The sequence below is a fragment of the Podarcis erhardii genome (assembly GCF_964252035.2).
Source record: "Podarcis erhardii genome assembly, chromosome: 10".
NCBI classification, from domain to species: domain Eukaryota; kingdom Metazoa; phylum Chordata; class Lepidosauria; order Squamata; family Lacertidae; genus Podarcis; species Podarcis erhardii.
The window spans coordinates 37,633,829-37,660,333 of NC_138500.1; the positions used below are offsets into that span (position 1 = coordinate 37,633,829).

Sequence of the window (26,505 nt, forward strand, 5' to 3'; positions counted from 1 at the left end):
TATTTTTTCCTTTAATCTCTATTAATCTATTTATACTTAATTCCTTATAACATTTCTACTAAAGCCATATAACTTCATTCCAACATTTTTCTAACATTCATTAATTTTACAGTATTTCCGTAAAAAATCTTTAAACTTTTTCCAGTCTTCTTCCACCGACTCTTCTCCCTGGTCTTGGATTCTGCCGGTCATTTCTGCCAGTTCCATATAGTCCATCAACTTCATCCTGGTGATCTTCTATCCGATGCTCTTGGCTCTTTTCCAAGTCCCTTCTGCAGATCTTCTTCGTATTTATTCAAAAACTTTACTTTATCTTCTACTGACAGTCCATTTCCTTCAGTATTTTGCCACTTATGAAAATCATTGAAATAAGAAATTCTGTCTAAGAATGTTCAACTCTCATTAACTGACTCTGTTTTGCTTCTGTATTCAGAAAGGAATTTGATACAGAACTTCAAGGCAACCTGATAGAAAGGAGCAACTAATTGACTTGAGAGCGTCATCAAGAATGAGGAATCGGCTACAGAATTTTCAACATCAGAAGGACTGATCTGGATGCTGTTACAAAGTGTATTGCAGATGTGAAAATCACTCCTGCTTCTTATAATGAAATAACACTGGAAGTGAAGATTCTTGGATCTTGGTGAGAGCAGATGACATCTACGTGTCATCACATCATTTGTTACTTTGTTAGTGGGGACAAAAATATAATTCAGGGGCATCTTGTTGAGTAGATTGCAAATTGTTAGGAACGAAAAGTGGTGCGTGGCCGGGATTTGTATGTTTGAAACTATATTTTTATATAGCTCTATATTTTTAGCAGAAGAGTGGAAGATAATTCATTCTTATAAATGTACATATGTAAGTGCGGATGTGGAGTTGAAGCAAAATATTAAGCAGAACCTCAGGTGCCAGATGCGGCCCCGGAATCCAATTTTTCAATCCAGTGTGTCATATACATGGGATCAAAATACACAAGAAACGAAGATGTGGCAAGTCTCCTACTGTATTTCAGATATTGCTTTGGCAGTGTGGTCTTCACACGTGTGCACGCTTGACAATGGGGGTCTGTAGGCACACCCTTTATGAGTGTGGGGTGTCTATAGTTCACAGCCATGTGCCATATGGAATGTTGCTTTTATCTGCATGTGCAAAGAAGGTATTGGAGAAGCATTCAGACAACCCAGAGATGGGTGCACTATAAATGCCTAAACGGATTAGGCAGAAGGGAAAAATAAAGCATGCCTCAACTGGCCCCAGGCAGCTTTTAAGATCTGCTGCTGGAATAGATGTATGGCACACGTCTGTGAAATACCAGATTTAATGAGGTCGAGTAGTGTATACAGAGCAGACCTGTGGAGAAACAGGCAAGTCCAACCATCAAGATTTGAGTCGGAGATGAAATACTGCCTTTGGGGAAATGTCCACTGGACGAAGACTCTATGTGAGAGCAGATCAGAACAATGAGCTTATCCTATGACATCCTGAAACTGACAAATAGATGAGTTCACATGTGCATCAGTCTTTGAAATGCATTTTGCCCCAAGTGGTGGGATTTTTAGGCTGTTGTATTTTCTTGTCTCTCTGGAATAATACATATTGTTTAATCACAAGGGTAGTTATTTTTCCACAATCCAAGTTGACTGTGCTGATAGGGTACTGTTTTCATACTGGGTGAGATACAGGTGCTTGTAATGAGATAACCCTGGACCCTTGTCTTCTCAATAATAATTCAACCACTTTGGAGGAGATAAAATTGTATTTTGTTACCCACGTCTGGTTGCATAAAATGCATTTTCCTCCCCTTTCCTGATCACCTGTGCACAGTCCTGAATAATCCACATATAAATTGAGAGCTTGGATGCCACCAGGGAGACCTGGCTATGAGTTACTGCCAGTGATGGGACAGCTTCACCTGGCACCTCTTAACTCATGGGCTGAACAAAATTGGGAGAGGTGCTCCTGACAAGTATTTACAGTATTTCAAGTATAGATCAAGGACACAAAAAAGCAACAACAATAAATAATCAAGAGAACCAATATCTGCTTAATTGGGTGGCCTGGATGTATATATAGTTCACAACAATCAAATACTTTTCCACTCAGAGTAAAAGGGGTACCACTATAGAATGCATATACATGTGCCTGCATATTTTTATTATTTTTTTGTAGTTTGCCTTGTGATCAGTGAAAGTTTCATTGGGAACAAAGAGGTTGCTATGGAAGAACGTTGGCAGATGCTCTTGTAAAGCAGCCCTTTCAGCCTGAGGGCAGACTATGAATGCACAGAATCACATTTAACATTTGAAGGTGGAGGAGAACTTCTTGGGTGTGTGTGGAAATGATGCTCAATTCATAACACAAATTCAGTATTCTGAACCAGGTCATTATGGATTTCAGTGGCTTATCCACTGAAATCACTCCCTGCTGCTTTGGCTCCCCGTAGTCTCATTCATGTGCCTTGCTTCTTGTTAATACACAGTAGTAAAGAAACCATGAGCTATAACAGTATCAGTCTACACCTGGTCTCCCTATTGTCCCGTTTGTCCCTTTCAGAGTCTATCCAGAATTTTTAGAATTTATTTATTTATTTAGTCAGTCAGTCAGTCATTTTAAATTTCCGTCTTGTGTTGCTTTTCTCCTTTGCATCTTTTTGAATTTGTGCAAGCAAGTGCTAGTAGTTTTCAATGGGCAAAGATTCATTCAGCTTGTCACATGAAAATAATTATGTGAGGTTATCTGAATCTACCTTTAGGTCTTCCAAAGCAATGCTCTTAAGCAGCTGAGCTACGCCAGACCTTGAGTAGACAGAGAGACTTTGTTAACTGATTCTCTGAGTTCTCAAATAATTTTTTCAAAGCAAGCAATATCAGAGTGCATCAAATGCAGAACAGTTCTGGATACTGGACTAAAATCCTGGATACCTGGATTCTTTTTCTATGAGACTTCATTCATTGTCTAAAAACCCAGGTGTTTCCCACAAAACAAATGAAAAGAGCAATGTTTGCGCATTTTGCTTCCTATCTTGGGTTCTACAAGAACTAGAGACTTGCATTTTTTACATAAAAACTGGGAATCAGGGTTTGTGGCTAACTTAGGAGGGTAACTGGCCCCCTTGCACTCCTCAGCAGATGCCCAGGCTGCTTTTCATTCTGAGTGGGACCTGGAAAATTTGTCCCCAAAGCTCTGCCCACAGGACACTACTATGCACTGGTAGGCTGAAATGATTAGTGAGGGTACAGAGCAGGGATCTGAAACAGTTCATCCAGTGCCACATTTAAATACTGCATCTAGAATGATATCCTTCTTTTTCTTATTTTGCTTGTGTACATGACTGGGGTTCTTCATCTTTTGCTATATCCATAAATACATCAGAGGCAAGCTGAGAAAATTGGTCATTGTTTGAAAGAGACTGGAGAATAATCAAATGGTCTCATTTTTTGGTTTGTTTCTTTAAAGGTAAGCAGCAAAGATAAGGAAAAGCAGTTTCTCCTTTTCTCCAGTATAGCCACTATTGAAATATGCAGTTGATAGAAAGGGAATGATGATTTCCCCACTAAGTGGTAATTCTGGGGCACTTTATAGGAGATGGGCAGCATATTTATTCATTTATTGCATTTATTTTCCACCTTTTCCTTCAGGAAATTTAAGGTGGCATACATGGTTCCCACCTCCCAATGTTCTCCTCACAACCTACCCTGTGAGGTAGGTTAGGAGGAGAGGTCCCAAGTCACCCAGTAAGCTTCATGTCTGAGCAGGAATTTAAGCCCTGGTCCAACTCTCTAATGACTACATCAAACTGGCTGTCCATTTTTGTTCCCATCACATATTTGTTTTTAAGAACTGCTTTGGGCCTGATCTCTGGGTAGCAGGAGGAAGTAGGAGTGGTGTAATAGCAATGCAAGTAAAAGCTGAACCACAAGCAAGCAATGGTTGAAGTAGCATGAGGCGAAGTAGGAAGGAGCCTACATCCCAGATAGGATTGCCACCTCAGAACTTCATTGTCTTATGAGACAGCTCAGGAACAGCAAAAAGGACACCTAACATGATGTTCAGTGTTGGCTTTAGGGGTAACATGCACAAGGACCATTTGCTAGATTAGAAAGTCTTCCTGAGTAAATATTAACAAGTTCTGACGAAAACAACGCACACTAACACAAAATCAAATATGTGATCTATAAACCTCTTAATTAGGTCCTGTTGCAGTTAATCAAATGGCGCCGATGTAAATGCAGATCCACCAGTCTAACTGATTTATGGTGATTAACAAGCCATTTGTCTTTCAAATAATCTTGGTGCTAACAGTTCACAAATGCACATTTTTTGTGCATTTAAAGCTTTCTTGTCCATAACCAGGTGCGAATGTATTGAATTAAAGTAATGATGTTGAAAGAACAAGAAATGCCAATATGGGTTGGGTCAGCTAGAAGAAATCTCTGTAGTCCTCTTTAATAATCAATATGTGCTGTGCTTTCTAATGCCTCAGATTATTGTAAGCAAACAAAAACTATTCCTTGTATGAGCCACCTCATTTGTGATTGAAGCTAAGAAAGTGAAGTAAAATCATTAATGTGCTTTTCTTTTTTATTCATTGCCTAGAACATTGCATAAAATTACAAATAAATGTCCTTTACAATATAATCCTATAGATGTTTATTCACAAGTAAACCCCACTGAGTTTAATGAAACTTTAGGTTGCAATTTTAGGGCTTATTCACATTTACCTTTTGCCTCATTCTTCCCACACACAGGTCTGTGCTTAAAAGTCCCATGTCTGAGTTTTGCTCCAGAGCTCTCTTCATGAAAACGTGCTCTTTAGTGCTCAGCTGGAGCAAACATTAATTCAGGTTTTCTGAAGATTGCTGTTTGCTCCCAATGAGCTTGAAAGAGCAGGTGTTTGCAGGCAAAACTCTGGAGCAAAAACAAACAAAATGCTTGGATATGGAGCTTTTTAAGCCTGGAAAGAGCAGGGCAAAAGGTAAGTGTGGATTAGCTGCTTTCCTAGGAGTAAATCCCTTTGAACTCAATGGGGCCTACTTGTGAATAGATGTCTAGGGTTGTACTGTTAATCGCTTTCAGCCCTGAGTCTATTGATTTGTAGCCAGCCATACCCCTTCTCGTCCATTACTGACCTGTCCTTTCCTCAACACAGTTATATTACAGTTGATGATTAAAACATCGAGCGATAGTGAGTTCTAAAGGTCAGGAGTGTTCTTTGTGAACCTATTTTCTTTGTTCAGCCATCACAGAATATATCTGTTCTGTGATGTAGAAGCAGGCTTTCGATCTAGGAGTATGACCCAGGGAAAATGAATCACTTTTAAGTCTTATTGATTTCAAGGGCAGAGTTGCTCAGGTTACCTTTCGTTGGGCCACTAGCATTCTAGCTTTGTGTGTTCATGACTTTAAAAAAATGGACTAGCAGCCTATCTCTAAAGAGTTGGCTGATAAAATTCCAATCAACACATAAAGTTCAGCCTCCTTGGGTTCCACATGGAACCTCCAAGATGGAACCCGAGGCATGGTCTGACCCCACCTGTCCAAAGCATAATCAAAGATGTATGTACATGCCAGAGCTCAGGAATGCCCTGCCGATTGCTGATCAAGCAAGGTTCAACTGCAATAATAATAATAAATTGCCTAAAGGTACTTCACTGAGAGGCTGCATTTCAGCAGTTCACCACATGGGGCACTGCACCCAGACACAGCAGCTCATGCTGCTGCCTTGCTTCCAACTGTCTTGTGTCTCATTCCCACACCCACCTTCTCTTGGCAGAGAGGTTAGGTAACCAGGACACTGTAGCAAGCAAAGCCATGCATGTTCCAAATGGCCTCTCCCCGTAGCTGCAGCCTTCCCGATGTATAACACACCCCTTTCCTCCTCGCACCGTTCCTGCTGCTGGAGCTTCACTGCCTTGAGCACCCTACAAGATACTCTGCTCTTCTCTTAGTTCAAAGCAGCTTGTGAAATTAAAAGGATACGTACTCTAAAAGCAAGTGATCTAAAAAAAGATTCCAAAGCCCATTCAACTCTCCCCAAAGTCAAGCAGCAACAACTGAACTTGACACAGCAGACAAGCAGCAGCAAAAGATTAAGGCGTTCTCTGGCAGGCGTGTTGGAACAGGGAAGCTTATAAAGCCTAAGTGCCTCCAGGATTCAGCACTGGCAAATATTCCCAGGGAAACCGATCTGGAACGCCAGGCCCATCAGGGCTGAAGATTTAGAAGTCCCTGCTTGGACAGTGCACACCAGGCTAGAGGCCTCTATGCTGACCCTTACACATGGAAGGAAATACAGTGCTACCTCGGGTTACAGACACTTCAGGTTACAGACTCCACTAACCCAGAAATAGTACCTCAGGTTAAGAACTTTGCTTCAGGATGAGAACAGAAATTGTGTGGGGGCGGTGTAATGGCAGCGGGAGGCCCCATTATCTAAAGTGGTACCTCAGGTTAAGAACAGTTTCAGGTTAAGAACAGGCTCCAGAACGAATTAAGTTCTTAACCCGAGGTACCACTGTAGATAACGGGAAACAATATTTGAGGTATGGAGGACCTTGGCCAGAGATGGGAAAACTGTAGCCCTCTTTGGCCCCAACCTCCAGCAGCTGTAGCCAGTGAAGGCCAGTGAAGGGTGACAACCATATGTCAGGAGTGCTCTGATGGTGTTTCCTGCTTGGCAGGGGGTTGGACTCGATGGCCCTTGTGGTCTCTTCCAACTCTATGATTCTATGATCTATGTGTTGTCCTGCAACATCTGGAGGTCTACAGATTCTCTATCCATGATCATAGACATATTGAACTTTATAGATGTAAACCCGCACCTTAAATTGGCTCTGGAAGCGAGTAGATAGCCATCATAGTCCAGGTTTTAATATGCTCACTCCTTCGCAGTAGTTATAAAGGCTTCAGAAATCCACAAATGAAGGGGTCGTGCCTACCAATCCTTTGGTAGGGCATTCCAAGGATATGGCGTACCTACCTTAGATCTGATAAAGATCCACCCCCCGCCCTGTTCCCAGCATAACAAAGGGCTGCTTGCCAAGGTACGTGGAATTACATTTGGAGGCACTGCTAGGATTATATTTAACAAGGGGAGCGCAAAATCCTGAATTAATTGGTTTTCCAACTCTATTGAGTTCTGTGTTAAAGCATTATGTATATTGGTACTTCCTTTGTGAATAAAAAATTATAGAGAGATCATACAGGCCTACAGTGGGATTTAAAATACTGTTCTACATTGTCATCTGCTTTCAAAAATCTGATGACACACACAAGATTTAGCAAGAGTGTAGTTTTCCTGGCTATATTATAAGGTTCTGAGAGGTAATTCAACCTGGATTGTGTTCAGTCTGTTTTTGTTGCTGCTCCCCCCCCCCATCTCCTCCATACAAAGGCGATTTCTCAGCTGACAGCCACCAAAGAGTTCAGATGAAGAAAAGCCTAATAAGGGCCTGTGACTCTTTCCTATCTGCAGATAACATGACACATTTCTGCTTGAGGAAAAGCAAGATGAAGATTGAAAATATGTTGACCCTTTGACCAGCAGAAATTAGTCCAATGAAAGAACCGATAAATGTCTCTCATGTTGTCTGAAACCAAATGCAGCAACAATAACCAAGCAATCATACTGCTGAGATGTTTCAGGCACAATAACACGAGTGTGGTTGATTTTTTGTTTTTATGTAAAGCAACTGTCTCTTTTCTATGCTGTAATGCAGCATGATAACATAAAGCAGGGATGAGTATTATGAAGCCCTTAGAAAGGGATCAAAACCTCTAAATCCCAAGTCTGACCAGCCTCAGCCAGTGTGGCCAATGGTCAAGGATGGTGGGAATTATGTTACAGGTTCTCAGCCCTGGCTTAGAGAGACCAGGCACCTATTCTTGGGTGATTTTCTTTTACACAGTATAGGGGTGTGTGTGTGTGTGTGTGTGTGTGTTGTGTGACTTTACAAAGAAGAATGGCTGAAATGTGAGAGAATGAACAATTCTTAAATTTCTGTCTCATATAACTTACTGTGCTGACACCAGAACACAGCCAATTTTTTAATTTTTGTGGTGTGCAAAGAATGATTTGTTTAGGCTACTGCTGTGAAAGCATTAGATGACAACATGATCATCGATAGGTTCTAGAATACGATGATTCTATGATCTGGAGCAGTTGTTTTCCCTTGTTATGAGAAAGTGTACCAAGTCCACCAATGAACGGTCAAGTGGACAAAGACGATGCCTCTTTAGTTCAAGGTCGGTTAACCTTTGATCCACCAGATGTTGCTGGACTACAACTCCCATCGCCCCTGGCATCTGACCGTGCTGTCTGGAGCTGATGGAGGTGGGAATCCCTGGCCTGCAAGCTGCAATCAGACTGGGAGAAATATATATATATATAATTATATATATAATCTTACGGGATCCATGTCTTGGGACGATGCCCCCTCCGTCTCACCTCTTTCCATCTAACGGTAACCCTTAGAGCGCCAAAAGACACTGCATTTGTTTACAATGGTGCTGTTTGTGAGATGGCTGCAGGCGCCAGAAGCTTCCTGAGCCCTTCTCTCCCAGGCCTCGCCACATTCGTGACTGCTTAAGGAAAGCGGCTGGTTTGCGAGCTCCCAGCTGGAGGTTGGGGGGAAGAGGAGGATGGGAAGGCAGAAGGCTCTGCAAAGGCCCGGTCGCGCCAGGTTTTGCCTCTGAGCAACCCCGGGGTCCGCCGCCTTCTCCCCGGTTCCGCGAACGCTTCCAGAGCTAGCTATGGATTTGCACTGAACCGGGGCGCGGATCAGGTGGACGTGAGCGGGAGCATGTGCGAGCAAGCAGGCAGCAGAGGACTGCAGATGCGCAGTCGGGGGAAGAGGAGCGGCGGCCGGAGAAAGGCGGCTCGCGTCGTTTCTCTCTTCCGCGCTGGCTTAGGTGAGCGAGGCCGGCAACTTTGCGCTCCTGCCTTGCGCGTCTCGAGGGCCAGACGCCGCGCTCTCGAGCAGCTGCTCCCGCCGCCGCTGCTGTTTTCCAGCCCGACGACGCAGCTCCTCTTTCTCCTTCTGCTTCTATTTGTTTACAACCGGGTGACATCACTCCTCCCCCGCGCCCCTCCGCTCCGAACGCGACGTCACAATGGTGCGATCCCCGGATTGGCCGCGGCGGGTTCTCAGCCGCCATTGCCGCCCGGACGTGGTTATAAAAGGCGGCGCACGCACAGCCACTTCCTTCGTGTCTCGTAGAAGGAGATGCTGGAAGTGCCTGCTAGTGCAGCCGCTGCTGCCGCCAGCCTACGTCACAGGGAGGCGGCTGAGCGGGGGGCCTGTTAACTTAAAAGTCCCTTGAACTCGATCGCTCCGTCCCCTTTCTAACCCGCTTCTTTCTCGCCGCCGCCGCCTCCTCCGCTTCCCACCCCCCTTTGAGGCGGCCCCGTGCGCGCCCACCGTGCCCCTTTCTACTCAACGCCCGGAGCTGGCTACCCCTTGCCGCCTCCATGCATCCTGCCCTTTACACCCGGGCCAGCATGATACGCGAAATCGCCGCGGCCGTGGGCTTCATCTCCAAGTTCCTGCGCACCAAGGGGCTGATGAACGAGCGGCAGCTGCAGACGTTCAGCCAGAGCCTGCAGGAGCTGTTGGCAGGTATGGGGCGGCGGCGGCGGGGGGCAGCAGAGGGGGTGGGAAGGGGACGGTTTTAAGTATTTATCTCTTCTCCGCCACCCACCTCCTCAGCCTCCTCCTTATCTCCCCGCTTTTCTAATGCTGCCTCATCCTCCCTCTCCAGGTTTTGTTTCTCTTTCCATCGCAGCATTTGGAAGAGCGGGGATCGCTGCCTCGACTGCATACTTTTTTTCTTGGGTGGTGGTGGGAAGGGTGTTGTGGAGTTAATGACCTCCTATAAAATGTGCCGCAGAAAGAGATGCATTTCGCATAAGACCAGGAAATGGCTCTCTCTCCCCACCCCCACGCGCGCTTTCAAAATTCGGGATTCACGAGATTGTCGTGCGTTGTTTTATAGTACTATCGCAGTAACGGTTCCTTCGTGCTGTCCCGTCCAGAGGGGCGCGGGGGTGGCACGTTTCCCCCTCGTATGTATGTTCAGCTGCGTGCCTGGAAAGTCCCTGCCTTCCCTGCCTTCCTCTGTTCCTTCTTCAGTGTTTGTACTCAAGTTAACGTCATGCAGATTAGTTCTCCTCCCCCCACCCCCGGCCACACACACACACACACACACACACACACACACACACAAAAAAAAAAAAAAACCCAGACACCAATTGCACTTTTACGCAGTTATGGAAATAAAGGCGGGGCGGCGCTATTCCCCGCCCACCACAGTGGTTATTTGTTTTACATGATTCAAATCCACAGGAAGGTGATTTGGGTTGAGGTTCAGTAGTTACTGAACTAATTGAGCACATAGGAGTTACTTAGCACAGCTGTTAGCATAAACGCGTGAAGGTTTGTTTATCCCGCTCATCTGCATCCTTTTGCTTTTGGGGACAGACACAAGTGGCCATAAGCTGCGTGTTTGTCTCTTTCGGAAGGAAAAGCTCCTTTGCAGAAGGAATCGGTTTCCTTCTCTGGTCTGCGCTGGGTCCGAGGGTGGTCCTATCAGCTCTTTGTGTGTTCTGTGCCCCTCATTTGCAGTCCAGGAGGGTTGCTGTAGCCATAATCTTTGCACATTTGGAGACTAAGAATCCTATTTATTTTTCCTCCTGGTTTCTTAGGGAAGGGATTTTTGTCAACACTTCATATCTGTGGCAAGGCTGTGGTAGTGAATAGTACCGTTTACCCTTTTCTGCTCATCTGGGGGAGTTCTTCGCTGCAATCGTAACACACGTTTACATGGAAGCAAGACCCAATGAACAGAAAGGGGACTTGTTTCTACGTAAACATGTGGGATTGTGCTGCTAGTGTCCCTTTTCTACCTCACCTGTTCTCCAATCTGTAGTGGTAGCCCTTTTTCCTTCTCTCCCTTTGGTGGCTGCTGCAGGGGCAGCATAATACCATGCTAATTCCTGCTGCTGCTTATCCCACAACACACAGCTGCCCCTCATTTTCTTTTCGCTTTGTCTTAGTGTGCTTTCCCTTCATTGTACTAAGACAAAGAAATGCCAGCAAGGAGATTGTAATGTGGTAATTCAGTATGATGTGGTTAGGTTCTGTGTGTACATTATAAGACTGGGTCCAAGATGCTCCTTGAAGTACCTTTATCATAACAATAAAACCACCTACATTGGACTTGGCTGTTATTCTTTTGCATATTTTTTTTTAAAAAACAAATAACCCCACTGTTTCTAAACAGTAAAAATGGTTCGGAGGAAGAAACAGCCCTTCTAAAGAAAACGACCATCTTATTGGATTAAATGCATCTTACTCTGAGTTGCTTACTTGGAAAGGCTCCTAAGCACAGTTCTGGAAATAATAGATAAAATGATGGGTAGCATTGGAGGATTTTAGTTAAAGCAGTTTAACCTACTGTAACAAGATTCCTGTTCTAATGTAAGAGCAAATGTTGTCCTGCTGAGAGTAAATACCTAATCCATACATGTAAACATATGAGGATAAGTCCAAATTTGAGCGAAACATTAAGGGAAATGTCAAAAAGTTCATTTTTTCAAAAATCAGTCACCCAGTGTGTTTCAGTAATAATAGACTCAAGAGATAGCGAACCAATTCTAAAAAAGAAATATGCATAACTTGCCTATCCCAATTGTTAGGAATCCAGAATTCTGGAAAACTTGGATAGCCAAACATATAGGCGGTGTGACACAGTACTTCGGACACCTCTTTGTTTAGCACCGCAGGCAAGGTTCCACTTCACATGTTAGAATTTCATATGTGCATATTCTTATTTGCTTATGGAGAAGGTTGCACAAGTCTCTGTGATATGTTGCACACAACAGGAAATAGATTTCGTGCTTCTTTCAGATGTGTATTTATGGTACAGCTGAAAAAAGATGTGGGAGAATATTACTGCATTACAAACTACACATAATGAAACTGTGAAGAGGCCTTTGGATATATACTCAAGATTCTCTCCCCCCCCCCGACCCACAAATTGGTTTTATCACCCTACTTTAAGGTGTCTAGGTGCCCAATTACATGTTTTTCTCACCCCCATTTGTGGAGGGTATCATTCAGTACTGATTTTATACATGCATAGGCTGTTAAATGTGCCTTTAGCTACAGTGATCAAAATACTTGGTTTCTGTTGAGGCTGCCATTACTTTCCAGGCCATCGAATATTATTCTACATTTTTGCATCTGTGTCGTATTCCCCCCCCCCCCCGCCCCTGGTGCTCTTGTTCTAAGCTACCATTTTCAAGCGTAATAACACGATTAGACACATTGGTTATCTGAAGAGCAAAATATGATCTTTTGTTGCTTTCATTTTGTTCTGTAGAACACTATAAACACCACTGGTTCCCTGAAAAGCCATGCAAAGGATCGGGCTATCGTTGCATCAGGATCAACCATAAAATGGATCCCTTGATTGGGCAGGCAGCACAACGAATTGGACTCAGCGGTCAAGAACTGTTCCGGCTTCTTCCAAGTGAACTCACTCTCTGGGTCGACCCTTACGAGGTATCCTATCGCATCGGAGAGGATGGCTCAATCTGTGTGCTGTATGAAGCCACACCAGCAGGAGCTAGCCAAAACAGCACCAGCATGCAAATGGTAGACAGCAGAATAAGCTGTAAGGAAGAACTCCTCTTGGGCAGAACCAGTCCCTCCAAGAGCTACAATATGATGACTGTATCAGGTTAAGATAATAGCCTGTGGATGGATCATCTTATAATGGATGGATAAAATTTGGTTTTTACTTTGGGTGGGCTCCTCTGGGGATGGATTATGGAATTTAAACCATGTCACACCTGTGAAGACCTGGCACAAGATAGAATGGTAAACTTTTATTTTATAGTGGCAGTGCCATAGTTTCGACAGTACCTTTCAGTGATTTAAATAGCCTGTGAGTAAAGATGATTGCTTTATTTCCTAAGGTGTGAAGTTGTCCAAGGAAGGCTGCAGTTTTCTCCCAGATGTCTTGCTTAATTTTTTTTCCATTTTTTTGAAAAAACATCAGTTTTCAGCCTAAAGCTATAGCTATAAAATTTATTCTCTGCAGTAAATGTTGCAGAGTAAATTTGCACTATTGACATTTTTAGAAAAAAAAATTGTTAACATTTTTGGCAGCTCAGTAACAAGACTTGTTATGAACATGGTAGTACTGGAAATTTTATCTGACAAGACTTTTACCTAGCACTTAACAATCTGTATAAACTGTACATAAGTCACACTTGGTGAGCATGAACTGGGGAAAATGGTCAGATCTCTGTATATTGGCCTTCAAAGTAGCAAGTGAGCAGGATCTGCTATGCCAACAGGCTTGAGAGAGACCATATAAAGACACTGTCTGAACTGTGGTGTGTTTTACCAGCCAGCTATCTGTACATTTGCTAGCTTGTAGTTTTCTAAGACTGAGTAAACCTCTTATTTTTAGAAAGTGGAGGTCTGGTTTGTAATTTCCTTGTACTTAATTGGGTAAAAGTCTTTTCCACAAACCACCATCTATTTTGTGAACTTTGTTAGTCATCTTTTTTTTTTTTTTTGGTAAATTATGAACTGGTGTAAATTTGTACAGTTCATGTATATTGATTGTGGCAAAGTTGTACAGATTTCTATATTTTGGATGAGAAACTTTTCTTCTCTCTATAATAAATTGTTTCCTATCTTGGCATTTTAATTTAATCTCTTGTCGTGCTTGCATAGGATCAGTTTAAATTATTTTTAGTCCTAGTGGACTTTTGTAAAGGATGGGAGCACTTGAGGTAGGGGAGAGCTTGATAAAAGTTTTGGATGGAAGAAGAGGATCATTGGGTATAAATGTTTGAGGAGCCCAGACCATACATTAATGTATCACTTTTAACACCTTTAAAAATGGGCCATAACGTGGAAATCATGCAAGGGTCCAATTATTCCTAAATATGAGGAAAACATGCAGAACGACCAACAGACATGCAGAACAACCAACAAACGAGCAGTGAATAAATCCAGCGGATCAATGTTTACATGGTTTCCTGATGAACGAGGAGCTAGCAAACCATTAAAACAAGAAAAAATAAAAATAAACCTCATTTCCAACTTGACGGATGCCCAGCTCAATTGGTATTTACTAGGATCAATGTCACACAGCCCTTAGGAGCAGGTTAACCACTCAACAGAAAGGTTGATTGCCTTTTGCTTTTCTTCAAACACAAGATTCTCTTAGAGTTCAGTGAGATGGGATCCAGCAAAAGGTATGTATGTGTATGTTTTTCTTTCCCAACGATAGCAGGTGTTCTGGTGCTGGCCTGATGACACTAAGGCAGACATCTTGGGCACTTTGCTTGGAGGTGAGCAGGACTTCCAAGTAAATGTGTGTAAAATTGGACCGAAAGTCTGAATTTATAAACTTGTAAATAGAGCTTGTATTCTGCAAGTTTATATCCTTTAACTGCCTGCTGATGAAAATGGCCCTTCCCCCAATCCATGGCTGGTTTCAGTACCTGTCTCATCCATCTGCGTCCATCGTATATGGCTTGGCACACTGCTAAAGTATTTCCTATTGTGGGACATTCATGTTGCATGGTGTCCCTGCTAAATCTAAAAAATGTCCCATTTTAGGGCTAGTAATCTTGGATTACCTCCATACCAAATTGTAACTTTATGACTTTTAGATGAGGGATGGGGGTGAATCTGTCTCCAGATGTTGTACTACCACTGATAAATGCTTGTAGATGATGATAGGAGTTACATCATCTGGAGGACCAGAGGTTCTGTTCCTGTTTCAGATGTACCCTAACGATATTGATCATAACACTGGGAAGTCCAAGGTTGTTTACATTAGGAAATCTATTAGCTTGGATTCTGTAAGCAATAGGCATAGTCCCAGCTACTGAAATTATCCACCCTCTCCAAAAAAATTTAAAAACTAAACGCTGAAAGGTGGTCTGAACTCCCACAGCTAATCATTTGCTATCGTGTACTGTAACTTGCTTTCCTCAACTTTGAGTTCTTGCCTCTGAGGTAAACTAAATGACCTTCAAGTGAGATTTCTAGTAATCTGGGTTTCTTGGACCCAGTGTATACCACACTTCAGTTTCTAAGTGGTGGAGAATGTGTCTCCCTCCATACGTCGCTGGACTAAAGTGATTATTGGTCATGCTGGCTGTGGCTGAAGGTGGAAGTGCAGTCTAGCAACATCTGAAGGGCCACATGTTCCTGAACCCATTCTAAGTTTTGAGGAAATGCCATAGCCATCTGTAGAGATGATGCACTTCAGCTTCTTGGCTGAGGGCTATTGTTCACTTAAGCACTACATGAATGCCAATTATCCATGGCCAAGCTACGCTGGAAAGCAAGTTCCTAAGCACCTGTAGAAGCTGAATTATGACATGAGCCTGAAAGAGCTACATTTTCATGATCTCGCACACAACTTTTCATTAGCTTTAAAATGCCTACACAGCCTGGTCCTTTCTAGTAGTGTATTATTTCTATAAAGCTCTACTGATTTTAATTGTAGGCAACAGTGAGTGCCACTCTTTCTTAAGCAATTAATAAATTAATTTCACTTTACCTGAAGGTCATAGCAAAATTGGGCTAGAGCGTTACGAACTTTTCATATAGGGAATGAACACTGTCACATACTTGAGCCTTTTGGCCTTCATAGGTCCAGCTTCCTATGTGCTTCTTGTCTTTGAGTGTAGTTATTATCATTTTTTAAAAAAAAATACTTTGGCATTTGTCTTGGCAACCCTTTTTTAATTTGTGCATGGGTTTTAGTTGCTAAGTAGGTCAGCTGCTAGGGGGAAAAGGTGCTTTTCTGATAACACTGAAGACAGCTGCTTTATGTAAACAGTTTGCATCTTCGGTGAGCCAATGCTTGCTCTGAAACCTTACTTATTCGAAACAGCTTGAAAGATTGCAAATATGTGGTTGCACTTAAGCAGTACACATAACCCCTTTTGGAAAAAAAGTAGTAATTGAAAGTACATTGACAGTGGTTTCCTGTGACTGAAATACTATTTTGTTTTGCAGCTTCCTTTTTTTTTTGCGCATGAAAGACTTGCAGATGCAGCTCTGCTTGATCTAGCATGCTTATGCTTTTCTCTTTGCTTTTTAACCAAGCTTTGGAACCTGAAGCATTTGGTTGCCTTCATGATGTCAGTTCTGGCAGTCATGGAAGCAATATAAGTCTTGTCTTTTGTCAGGTTGGCTGCTTGTACACAGTGGCTGCTATACCTGCTGCAGGAGGCTTATTTGTGATACTGAATTTGGAGCAGGCCCTGTGTGATGGCTAACATTTTGAATCCTTTTAAGGCTTGCGTGACTTTGTTCATGACCCTTGTTAAGAGCTTTTGCATAACTTGTAGAGCTGACCCCCACTTTGTCTCTCACAACTTGAGTAAATATTCCTCTTGACTACAGATCTTACTAGCAGCATTTTAAAAAACCAGTAACAAGGCATTTGCGTTTAAAACAAACAGCTTTTGAGATTGTCAACTATGTGGTGTATAGTTGCACAGAACCTAGTCAACCACAGGAAAAGCTCATCTGTTATGCTGAAGAGTAGTGCCATCACTACAAAATTGACTTTTGGACCAAACATTAGCAGAATAGTATAATTCTAACCTGCAAAGTTTGTTGCAGTGCAGTCTTAAATTGATCATTCTCACAGGAACACTGAGAGGTAGACTGCTGTTAATTTCTTTCAGATGCAGAAATTCATTCTGAGAGGAAGCTTATTAACACAAGGTGACCCAGCCACTTCAGAGATGAGGAAAAGTGTGAAATGAAGTTGTGCAGGGATAGGTAGCATGGAGCCCTCCAGGTGTTGTTAGGCTACAACTCCCATAAGCCACAGCTGGCATAAGTTTTACTTAGCCAGATGACTATATATGTATAAATCTTTATATGAGTACAATAGTTCTAAAGGAAAAGTCTTACTTTAGGTGATGGGAGCAGTCCTAGCCTTAGAGGTGCCGGTTTTTTTTCACATAGGAGAGTGTTCTAAGGTGACACCAACTGTAGTTTTTATATATCTGCTTATAGTAAAAAATAAATATGTGGCTGATGAATTGGACCTTGTTTTCAAATCAAATAAAAACCCTTTGATCAATTGGCTAATCAAACATGGCAGTCCTAATAACAATCTGTGTTCATAATTCAGTGACGATCTACCCCCTACTTCTTGTTTGACTTCAGTTTAAGGGTGCAATCCTATACACACTTAAGCTGGGAGTGAGTTTCATCATATTCTGTGCAGACGTGTACAGGATTGAACTGCACATGTTTTTGGCAGAATAAATAAAGCATCCTGTTACGCTTTTGAGGCCATTGCTGCTCGAGCTCAGTCTAGGTGAGACAGTTGCTTGTTTTGCTGCCTCATAAACATAAGAGACAATATTTGTTTTTTTAAAGACTTATTCAGTCAATGGATCAGTATTTAGTTTCTAAATGGTAGCCTTTAAAGCAGAATTGGGCGTCTTCCATATGTTGTTAGAACCCAACGATATAGATAGCGAGATATCAAATTTTATTGTTTTTCAATATCAATAAAAATTCCACAGGTAAAGAAAAAGAATAAAACCCAACTATCTGCTTCATCCAGCATGTGCAATGTTCAGAAAAGATAAGTTTTGTAGGGCCACAAGTTCTCCACTTGCCTTAAAGCATTAGAACGCTTATCCTACCTAACATCTGTTTGGAAAATTATATTAAATATGTCTTTGTGAGGTAGCAGTGGATATTAAGACCACAGAATGTTAGATGACACAGTCTTACCAGGCTTTGTGCATGGCTAGAGGACAAATTATGACACTTCTGAAATGTCCATTATGAAGGGAGGTGACCTTCCTTAGCCACTCTCAGCTAAAAGCTGTGGTTAGGTTTTTTTTCACTGCTAAAACTTCAGTAATAGCCTATCCTTTCTCATAAACACAGGTAACTGCCAGAAACAAGTCAGTTTTAGCATCTGTGTGTTTGGATGTGTAATACATCTCCTGCCAACTGAGACTTCCAGGCAGTTGAGGTAACTAAGAGGCCTGCTGTTTCTGATGCCAGTGCTCAAAATGGTGACTCACCTCTTCAAACGAGAGTTGGGCTTAGAAATGGTTTGAAAGCAAAAGGCATTTTTTTGAGTTTCGTTTACAAAACACTCGCTTTAGTTTATCAGCCTTTGAAATACCTGGCCCACTTTTGTGTTTTCTTTTGATCCAAGCCCTAAATTTTAGGCTTCTAGTGAAAGTCTCTTTCTCTACACTGATTTTGGTCTTGAGGGAGTTTTTCTTCCTTTCCCCTCCACTTTATGGCCAAACAGCTTGCCACACATTTCCAGGCAGAAAATGAGGCTCAACGCATGCTGAAGGACAAGTAGTCACTGTAAGTGATTGAGAATTCATTTGATAGCGTGGAATATGTATCTTGATTTGTAATCTCTGGAAACTGATCCAGCAGTTGCTCTTTATCCAGGCTGAATTAATCCTGAATAATAAGCATTTAGAGCTTTTATAAATGCCCTCTAGACAGCACACAAAATAATATTTTATCTTAATAATACCTCTCAAATCTGTGGTGTGTGAACTATTATTCCTTTTTTATGTATTTTATACAGAAGTCACTGGGAGATTAGCTCCTCCATATTCATGCAATTGTGAATGTGAATCCTGAGGAACGAAGTTACCGTGTAGTGACTAGTTCATTTCAAAAAATAGTTGTTGGCCTTTCTGGACGCAACAGGAACAACTGTACATTGACCATTTCTCCAGGTCTGCAGTCCACCGTTGTTTGTTTGCTTTGTAGGACTTTTGTTCACTGCTCATTGCTGTAGTTCATAGTTGCAGGTTCTTTGGTGTATAAAACTTGGCCTCTAATGAACTGGCAATGTTATCAATGTGGCATGAATAACTTACCAGGACTATAAGAGTTGGTAATGAGGAATTAATAGGAACTCTATGAAGAAAGTACAGAGTTTCCTGACGGCTAATTGTGACTTTTCCACTCCCACAAATGTGATGCTGCATAAAAACATCAAGGCAGAAGGGCAAGACTTGCAAAATCAATGAAATGGACAAGCATACCTGGGTTCTAGGTGAATTCTCTCTTTGCCATGGTTTCTTGAAACTAATCAAATTTCCACTTTGTGTCACTCTCATAGGACGCTAGGGAAAAGTCTAAAGCATGTTAAGTGCATTGTTAAGAGTTTGTGATTTACAAAAATAGATTGTAGGGATAAATAGCCAGACCAAAAGCAATAAGAAATTGCTATTTATTAATGTTTAAACTTGTGACAAAAGGTTTTTTGTTTTTTGTTTGTTATACCTACATTCCAGGGTGGTAGCAAGGTTGTGTGAGAAGCAGGATATTAAACTAGCAGCTTTAAAATATTATTTATTTTATGAATCGATTCCTGTAAAAGATCCCAAAGCGATTTGACAATTGAAATGAGGCGCTTGGGTGCAAGGTGACTTTCACAGCCAATAAGGTCAGATACTGTTTAGCTTTGTTAGCTACAGAAACAGAGAGCAAGCTGCAGCTGCACACATATAAACAGTTACCCATTGCTAGACCTCTGTTCAGGCAGACCCATCTGTTCAAAACATACAGTTGAAAAATGTCTGCATGGAATGCTCTTAAATTTAGGACAAAGCTAATTTGCCTTTAGAGACGCGGGTGGCGCTGTGGATTAAACCACAGAGCCTAGGACTTGCTGATCAGAAGGTCGGCGGTTCGAATCCCCACGACGGGGTGAGCTCCTGTTGCTCGGTCCCTGCTCCTGCCAACCTAGCAGTTCGAAAGCACATCAAAGTGCAAGTAGATAAATAGGTACCGCTCCGGCGGGAAGGTAAACGACATTTCCGAGTGCTGCTCTGGTTTCACCAGAAGTGGCTTAGCCATACTGGCCACATGACCCGGAAGCTGTACACTGGCTCCCTCGGCCAATAAAGCGAGATGAGCGCTGCAACCCCAGAGTCGGTCACGACTGGACCTAATGGTCAGGGGTCCCTTTACCTTTACCTTTAATTTGCCTTTGGATTGTGCCCATTGTATCTTAACAGATTTTAGTTCCAATGCTACTATCTTCCTCAGGCCCAGCCCACCCATAAGGCCTCAGGCGGCAGGATCCACATGGGCCGCAGATCTTGATGTAGAGTTTTATTCAATGCCGGCCCCCCAATGAGGCAAGGTGAGGTTACTGCCTCACGTGACAGGATTCACCAGAACAGCAGATCCCAATGTCAATCTTTCTTCCCCCTCCCCTTGTTCCTGATGTAGCTCTTCCCTGGTGGGGAGGGGGTGTTATTATGAATGGTTTCAAATGGTTTCTGTCTAGTGGGCACAGTCCCAAGAACTGTCTGAGGCATGCTCTATTGCTGGTAAAGCAAATCAGCTATATCGCATCTGGCTTCTCATATCATTGGTCAAATATAGTATCTAGACAAGGAAGATGTTGAAGTTTTAAACAACTTATTTCAATGCAGTAGCTTCTTGGGTTCTTGTTAATCATGGCTCTCTTTTGGGTGCATGGATGTCTTTAAATATAATTGTCCTCTTCCTGTGGAACTCTGAATGCAAGTAAGGATAGTGCATCTGTGACATTATACCACTTCCCATGCATTAGATTTTTTACTTTGCAGAATCAGCAAGACATATGAGTTTAGGTACAGTGTATGCGCAACCATCACACATGCATTAGGTATTCACTGCCAGTGTTTGAATTAGGCCTCAGCAAGTGAACAGCAGGGCATTTTATAAAAGGTGAACTTCAGCAGCAGTATAAAGCGGGGGCATTGTGTGTGCTTGTTCACAGTGAAAGAAACTTCTGTCTTCTAGTAATCATCCACTTGACCTCTAATCCTTCAACTTGTTTGTGTACCCTTTTACAGGTATTTGGCTTTCTGTTTGGGGAATGGCCTTTCTTAACACTTTTTCCTCTCAAATGTCAGCATTTGACCTGTCGTCTCAGCTTGTTTGACGTAAACTAGAATCTGGATTGTTTTATTCTTATAGTGCTTTGTTTTCATTCTTATAATATTGAATCAAAGCAATTATTTATACTGTACTTACTATAGATAATACTTTACGTTCATCCAATTCATCCTGGGAAATAGGCAACTGTTATTTCCCAGTTACAGATAGGTAGCCGTGTTGGTCTGCCATGGTCAAAACAAAATAAAAAAATTCCTTCCAGTAGCACCTTAAAGACCAACTGAGTTAGTTCTAGGTATGAGCTTTCGTGTGCATGCACACTTCTTCAGATACACAGATGTGTATCTGAAGAAGTGTGCATGCACACGAAAGCTCATACCTAGAACTAACTCAGTTGGTCTTTAAGGTGCTACTGGAAGGAATTTTTTTATTTTGTTATTTCCCAGTTTGCATAATGGCAACAGAACAGAATATGATTCGGTGTGAGTTTGTGGCTCAGCAGAGGTTTGGACTCTGATGTATTTACAACTTCTATCACAATCCTTCACAGGTTCTTGACAAGTTGGTAATAAAATTGGCATTTGTACCATATTGTATTTTAACTTGGTTTGCATTTGGCCTTTCTGGCTGGTCATGGAAATAGTTTTACCACAAACTCAGATAATTAAATATGTTTGTTAAAATGCTTTTATTCTGTCTTCCCACCCATAACAGAAAGTTTAAGGTAGCTAACAACAAATCAGTAATAAAGTACTTCAAGATAAGAATACAAAATAGCAGTGCCAAGCAATAAAAACAAACAATCATAAAGTGAAAGCTCATAGGACAATTCAGTTGCCATGTAACTCGAATTCATGCTGCAATGGCAGTGTTTTAGTCAGGCATCTGAAGATGGGCAGGGGAGAAGTAACAAACCTTCCTGGGTTAAGGAGTTCCACAGCTTGGCTCTACCACCAAGAAGGCCCTGCCAAACATACCAGTTCAACACCCCTCAGTTCACAAAGGGGGATACAGAGCAGGAACTCAGTTGAAGGGAAATGGAAGGTTCCTGTGCAAGGAGTCACTTCTTAAGATACTGTGCATGGCACTTTAAAGAGTATAAAATCCCAGGTTCCTGCCCTGAGGACCTTACAGTCTATAATTTGAGATAGGAAACCACAGAGGCACAGGATGGAAGCTGAAGGGGGATCAATAGGAGAAAAAAAAATTAAGTTTATTTTATTAGTATAGTTCAGGCATCCCCAACCTGCAGCCCTCCAAATGTTTTGGCCTACAACTCCCATGATCCCTAGTTAACAGGACCAGTGGTAAGGATGATGGGAATTGTAGTCCAAAACATCTGGAGGGCCGAAGGTTGGGGATGCCTGGTATAGTTGTATCACACCTTTCTACAAGAAGCTTAAGGTGGCATTCATGTTTCTCTCCCTATTTCATCCTTACAACCTCCTTTTTAAGGCAGGTTGGACTGAGAGATGGTGATTGGCTCAAAGTTACTCAGTGAGCTTCATGGCTGAGTGAGCATTTGATCCCTGGTGTCCCAGTTCCTAGTCCAATATTCTAGCACTGCACCATATTGGCCTTAAGTTAAATATACATAGACTAGACTTGGTAGCAGGGCCTGGGAAACTACTATTGCAATGTGTTCCGTGTCTATGGGGCTGTATTTAAAGTGTTTGGAAGCTTTAACTGAAGCAGAAATATCACCACCAGATTGCTGATAGGAATTGATTGACCGATACCAGACTAATACGCCTCAGTCAATCTGCAGCGGTTCCCCGCTCAGTTTAAGGTGCTAGGTCTTACCTTTAAATATCTAATCGCCTTGGGTACCTTAAGGATGCCCTCCTCTGTGCTCTCTAGGTACAAAATCTGAGATCCTTCTCCATGTGCTTCCACAGTCTGTGGCCAATGTTGTCTTGCAGTGGCAGCAGCCTTAAGGATTCACATTTACAGGGAGGCCCACTAGCCCCAACTTCAGGTGTTTTCATGAGTCAGGCAGCAACCTGTCTTTAAGAAGGCTCTTTTGGATTCAGCTAATCTTTATATTTCCTGGTTTTCTGTTGATTGAAATAGTGGCTAGTCCCCCTTGTATTACTGATTACTGCTGCTTTATTCTGTTGGCTGCTGCCAGTTTATTTCTTTGTAGTTTGATATTTGCTGTTGCTATGATTTGTTACAAGCTGCCTTGAGAGAGCGAGAATGTGTTTTAGTAGTTCTGTCTAAGGAACAGGCAACATGTAAGTTTAGAAACAGACAGAACAATTCAGAAATGGAAAGCATCAAGGGCATAGAGGCTTTGTTATGGTACTGGCATAGGCAGATGGGCTCAAGAAAGCACTAGCCATTGAGGTACTTCACAGTCCAAGTTAGTGCTGTGCCGAAGTCTGTCTTCCAGTTTCTCAAAAGTGTTCTTCCTCTGCTGGAGAAGCGTTTGTTTTTCTGCCTCATACTCATAGTGTTTGAGAATCTTTTTACAGTTTCTGTCATTGCAGGGTTGTGAGCTTACTAGGATGGTTACACGGTGCCCAAAAGCAATGCGTGCATTTTTCTTCTCAGTAAACATTTCTCCAGCAATCTCCAGCCCCCTTGACTGCTCACTCTTCCTCATCTAAAAAGGCCCCATAAATTTTCAGTACAGTAGCACTAGTCCAAGTAGCCATGCATTGCCACAGAGATTGATCTGATTTGTAAGAGGAGGTTCAGGAACTACAGATCAAGGTGGTGCAAACTTGGGGGGTTTCCTCTAATTCTGTGAAAGCTAATCACAAATACTGCTGGCTCTCAGGTATTTATGGGTCTCAAGTGCCTAAACTGGAAATTGAGAGTTGTATCCAATATTTGTCCTAGCCAGAGTAGACCCATTCAAATTAATGGACCTAAAAGGGTTGTGTCCATTATTTTCAATGGGTCTACTGTGCTGGGACAAGCATTGGAAACAACCTTGAGATATGGAAGAATCAGTGCCACTGTCCATGGATCCATGGTCTCAAACGTTTTTTTCAAGGATACTACATTATGATTATTTTCTTCAAAAGAGTCCCTTATTACAGATGTATGCCTTCAAATTCTTTTTATCTACACAGGTCTTTCAGGAATATTTTAGAAGGCTTGTCAGTCTTCGTAATATGTTTGTGGAACTCTTCCTACAGCTTAATCTTTTTTTTTATTTTTTATTAAAGGCAACAGTCATCCCAGATGTCAGTTGGTGCCTGGAATTTAATAGGTGTTAATGAAAACAAATGCTTATGAAAGTCCAACTAGAGTCTGCTCCCTCACATCATTAACTGTCTCTCCCTTGTAATGCAGCTGTTTCCTCAGCTCCCTTTGGAGGTAAACATTCTATTTAAAAGGGGAAGGGTGCAATTCACATTTGATCTATGTGGAAGAGGAAAAACAGTAAGTGCTCTGGGGAAATTTCAAGGAATTATTATTATTATTATTATTATTATTATTATTATTATTATTATTTTACAAAACTAAACCTCAAAGACAACTATCAAAATGTTTCTGTTTTAAAAAGATAAAGTAAAAATACAGTTGCATAATATGGCTAATATTTGTTACCTTTATGTTGTTGTTTAGTCGTTTAGTCGTGTCCGACTCTTCATGACCCCATGGACCAGAGCACGCCAGGCACTCCTGTCTTCCACTGCCTCCCGCAGTTTGGTCAAACTCATGTTGGTAGCTTTGAGAACACTATCCAACCATCTCGTCCTCTGTCATCCCCTTCTCCTTGTGCCTTCCATCTTTCCCAACATCAGGGTATTTTCCAGGGAGTCTTCTCTTCTCATGAGGTGGCCAAAGTATTGGAGCTTCAGTTTCAGGATCTGTCCTTCCAGTGAGCACTCAGGGCTGATTTCCTTAAGAATGGATAGGTTTGATCTTCTTGAAGTCCATGGGACTCTCAAGAGTCCCATGTTACCTTTATACTTGCCACTTTTTGTTTAGCAATGTCCTCTGCCCTTATCTATCCCTGTTTCTTGGGATGGATTCTGCTGGTATCACAGTTGTTTAGCAAAGCTGTCCCTTTTCCCAATATACATTCAGTAATTTCAAGGCTGGCCTCGACAAATAGCAGTATGGGCAGCTGCCTTGGGTTTCAGAATTCAAGTGACACAGGGCTACTCTGCAAAGTTCTCCCTCGCCTTAAAAACTCAGAAACTTGGATTAAGCCACAATATTCCCCTCCCTCAAAGGACAATTAGCAGACAGTTTTTGTATGTTTCATATGTCACATTTAGAAATAATTATTACACTTTAAATAGAGCTACAGTATATATAGTTAATGGGCAAGTTCAAGGTCCTAGCTGCTCTTTCTTACGGTTCTTTAAGTTGGCCAGCCATTTAAAATAAAATAAAAGGGTAGCCAAACAAGTTCCACAGATGGAGGAGGAGGCCCACTAGATGTTATGTTTCCCAAAGCCCCCCCCCAAAAAAACCCTGGAGCCTGCCCTGAATATACGGTAAGTTTTCCCCACTGACAATTATTTTACTTCTCCCCAAATGATGTCAGAGTACTAAACTGCAGCTTTCTGTGGGATCTGAAAAGCTGAGAAACACAAACATTTATAACTTCATGTTCCAGTTTAACCCATGTAAACTGTGCTAAGCAACAGATTTTAGCTGTTCCCCACAGAGCTACCAATCTTGGCAGTCAATTCAGCCATCAGTAAATGAGTCATGGCAGTTGTACAAGGAAGGGGCTCCATCTTGGTGCCAGATTCTCTGTTTGGGGACTACAGGTGCAGGTGAGCACTTATTCATTTATTATTTATTCAAAAAGCCCATCTGAAGGAAGGAAATGGAAGAAAGCTGTATGTTGCAAATATAGAGCATTACTGTTTCCAGCTTGGGCTGCTATTCAGTTCAAAACTTTCAAAACAGATGCTTAGAGCGCTACAAACTAATTAATAACTCAAGGGAAGCAGAGACAAGCATTATTTTTTTAATGAATATACAATTCTATATAATAACACATATTGTGTACTCAATGCCATCATTTTAACAGATGCAATACAGATGCAATTTTTTAATGAGTGACATTTTAATTTATTTTTAATCTTTGCTGGAAGCCTCCCAGAGTGCTTGGGGAAACCCAGCCTGATGGGCGGGGTACAAATAATAATAATAATAATAATAATAATAATAATAATAATAATGATGATGCAAGTCTTAACTGAAGATGCGCAGTTGTGCTAGTTAGCCTCACTCATTTAACACACATGCTGAAAATTTTTTGATGCAACTATTAAGACTTTTCCTGGGTGAGGTCAGACATTTGTCAGGACTCTACCATGAGTTTCCCTTGCCAACTGATCAGTGAGAGCACATATAAGGGCTGGGGGTTTCCCATACACACAAAATTAAAAAGAATTTTGTTGTTTTCTACAAGCAAATATTTAAGAAATGTGTAAAATAAGAGGTGCTACTTAGAAGTAAGCTTGCTTTAGCTGTGGAAGCTCTTCCTAATTTTAGCTGTTTTGAGACTGGATTTGATTAAGCATTGAAAATGGAAAACACTTAGTACATTATTAAGTGCATTGCCATTGTCATCATC

General features: G+C 41.9%; 1 protein-coding gene and 3 long non-coding RNA genes across 5 annotated transcripts in view; 3 read left to right on the forward strand and 1 right to left on the reverse strand.

Moving 5' to 3' along the window:
• Positions 1-1,773, forward strand: part of LOC309351003 — a 124,904-nt gene extending 123,131 nt beyond the window's left edge. The window contains exon 6 of the long non-coding RNA XR_014160615.1: positions 434-1,773. This is a non-coding gene — a long non-coding RNA (uncharacterized lncRNA). The remainder of the gene's footprint in view (positions 1-433) is intronic.
• Positions 1,774-8,036: 6,263 nt separating this feature from the next.
• LOC309351028 lies at positions 8,037-9,103 on the reverse strand. Its single transcript, XR_014160665.1, has 2 exons — positions 8,412-9,103; positions 8,037-8,326 (listed from the first exon to the last, which is right to left on the reverse strand). It is a non-coding gene; the product is annotated as an uncharacterized lncRNA (long non-coding RNA).
• Positions 9,104-9,207: 104 nt separating this feature from the next.
• On the forward strand, positions 9,208-13,725 carry BTG1 (BTG anti-proliferation factor 1). Its single transcript, XM_081878336.1, has 2 exons — positions 9,208-9,620; positions 12,385-13,725. Exons 1-2 carry the CDS (start codon positions 9,473-9,475, stop codon positions 12,747-12,749), a joined length of 513 nt encoding a protein of 170 aa, XP_081734462.1. The 5' UTR covers positions 9,208-9,472; the 3' UTR covers positions 12,750-13,725.
• A 4,557-nt stretch (positions 13,726-18,282) lies between these two features.
• LOC309351013 overlaps positions 18,283-26,505 on the forward strand; it is a 224,287-nt gene continuing 216,064 nt past the window's right edge. The window contains exons 1-2 of one of the 2 annotated variants that reach the window (XR_014160645.1): positions 18,283-18,401; positions 20,109-20,205. This is a non-coding gene — a long non-coding RNA (uncharacterized lncRNA). The remainder of the gene's footprint in view (positions 18,402-20,108; positions 20,206-26,505) is intronic. The other variant, XR_014160646.1, reaches the window with a different exon arrangement.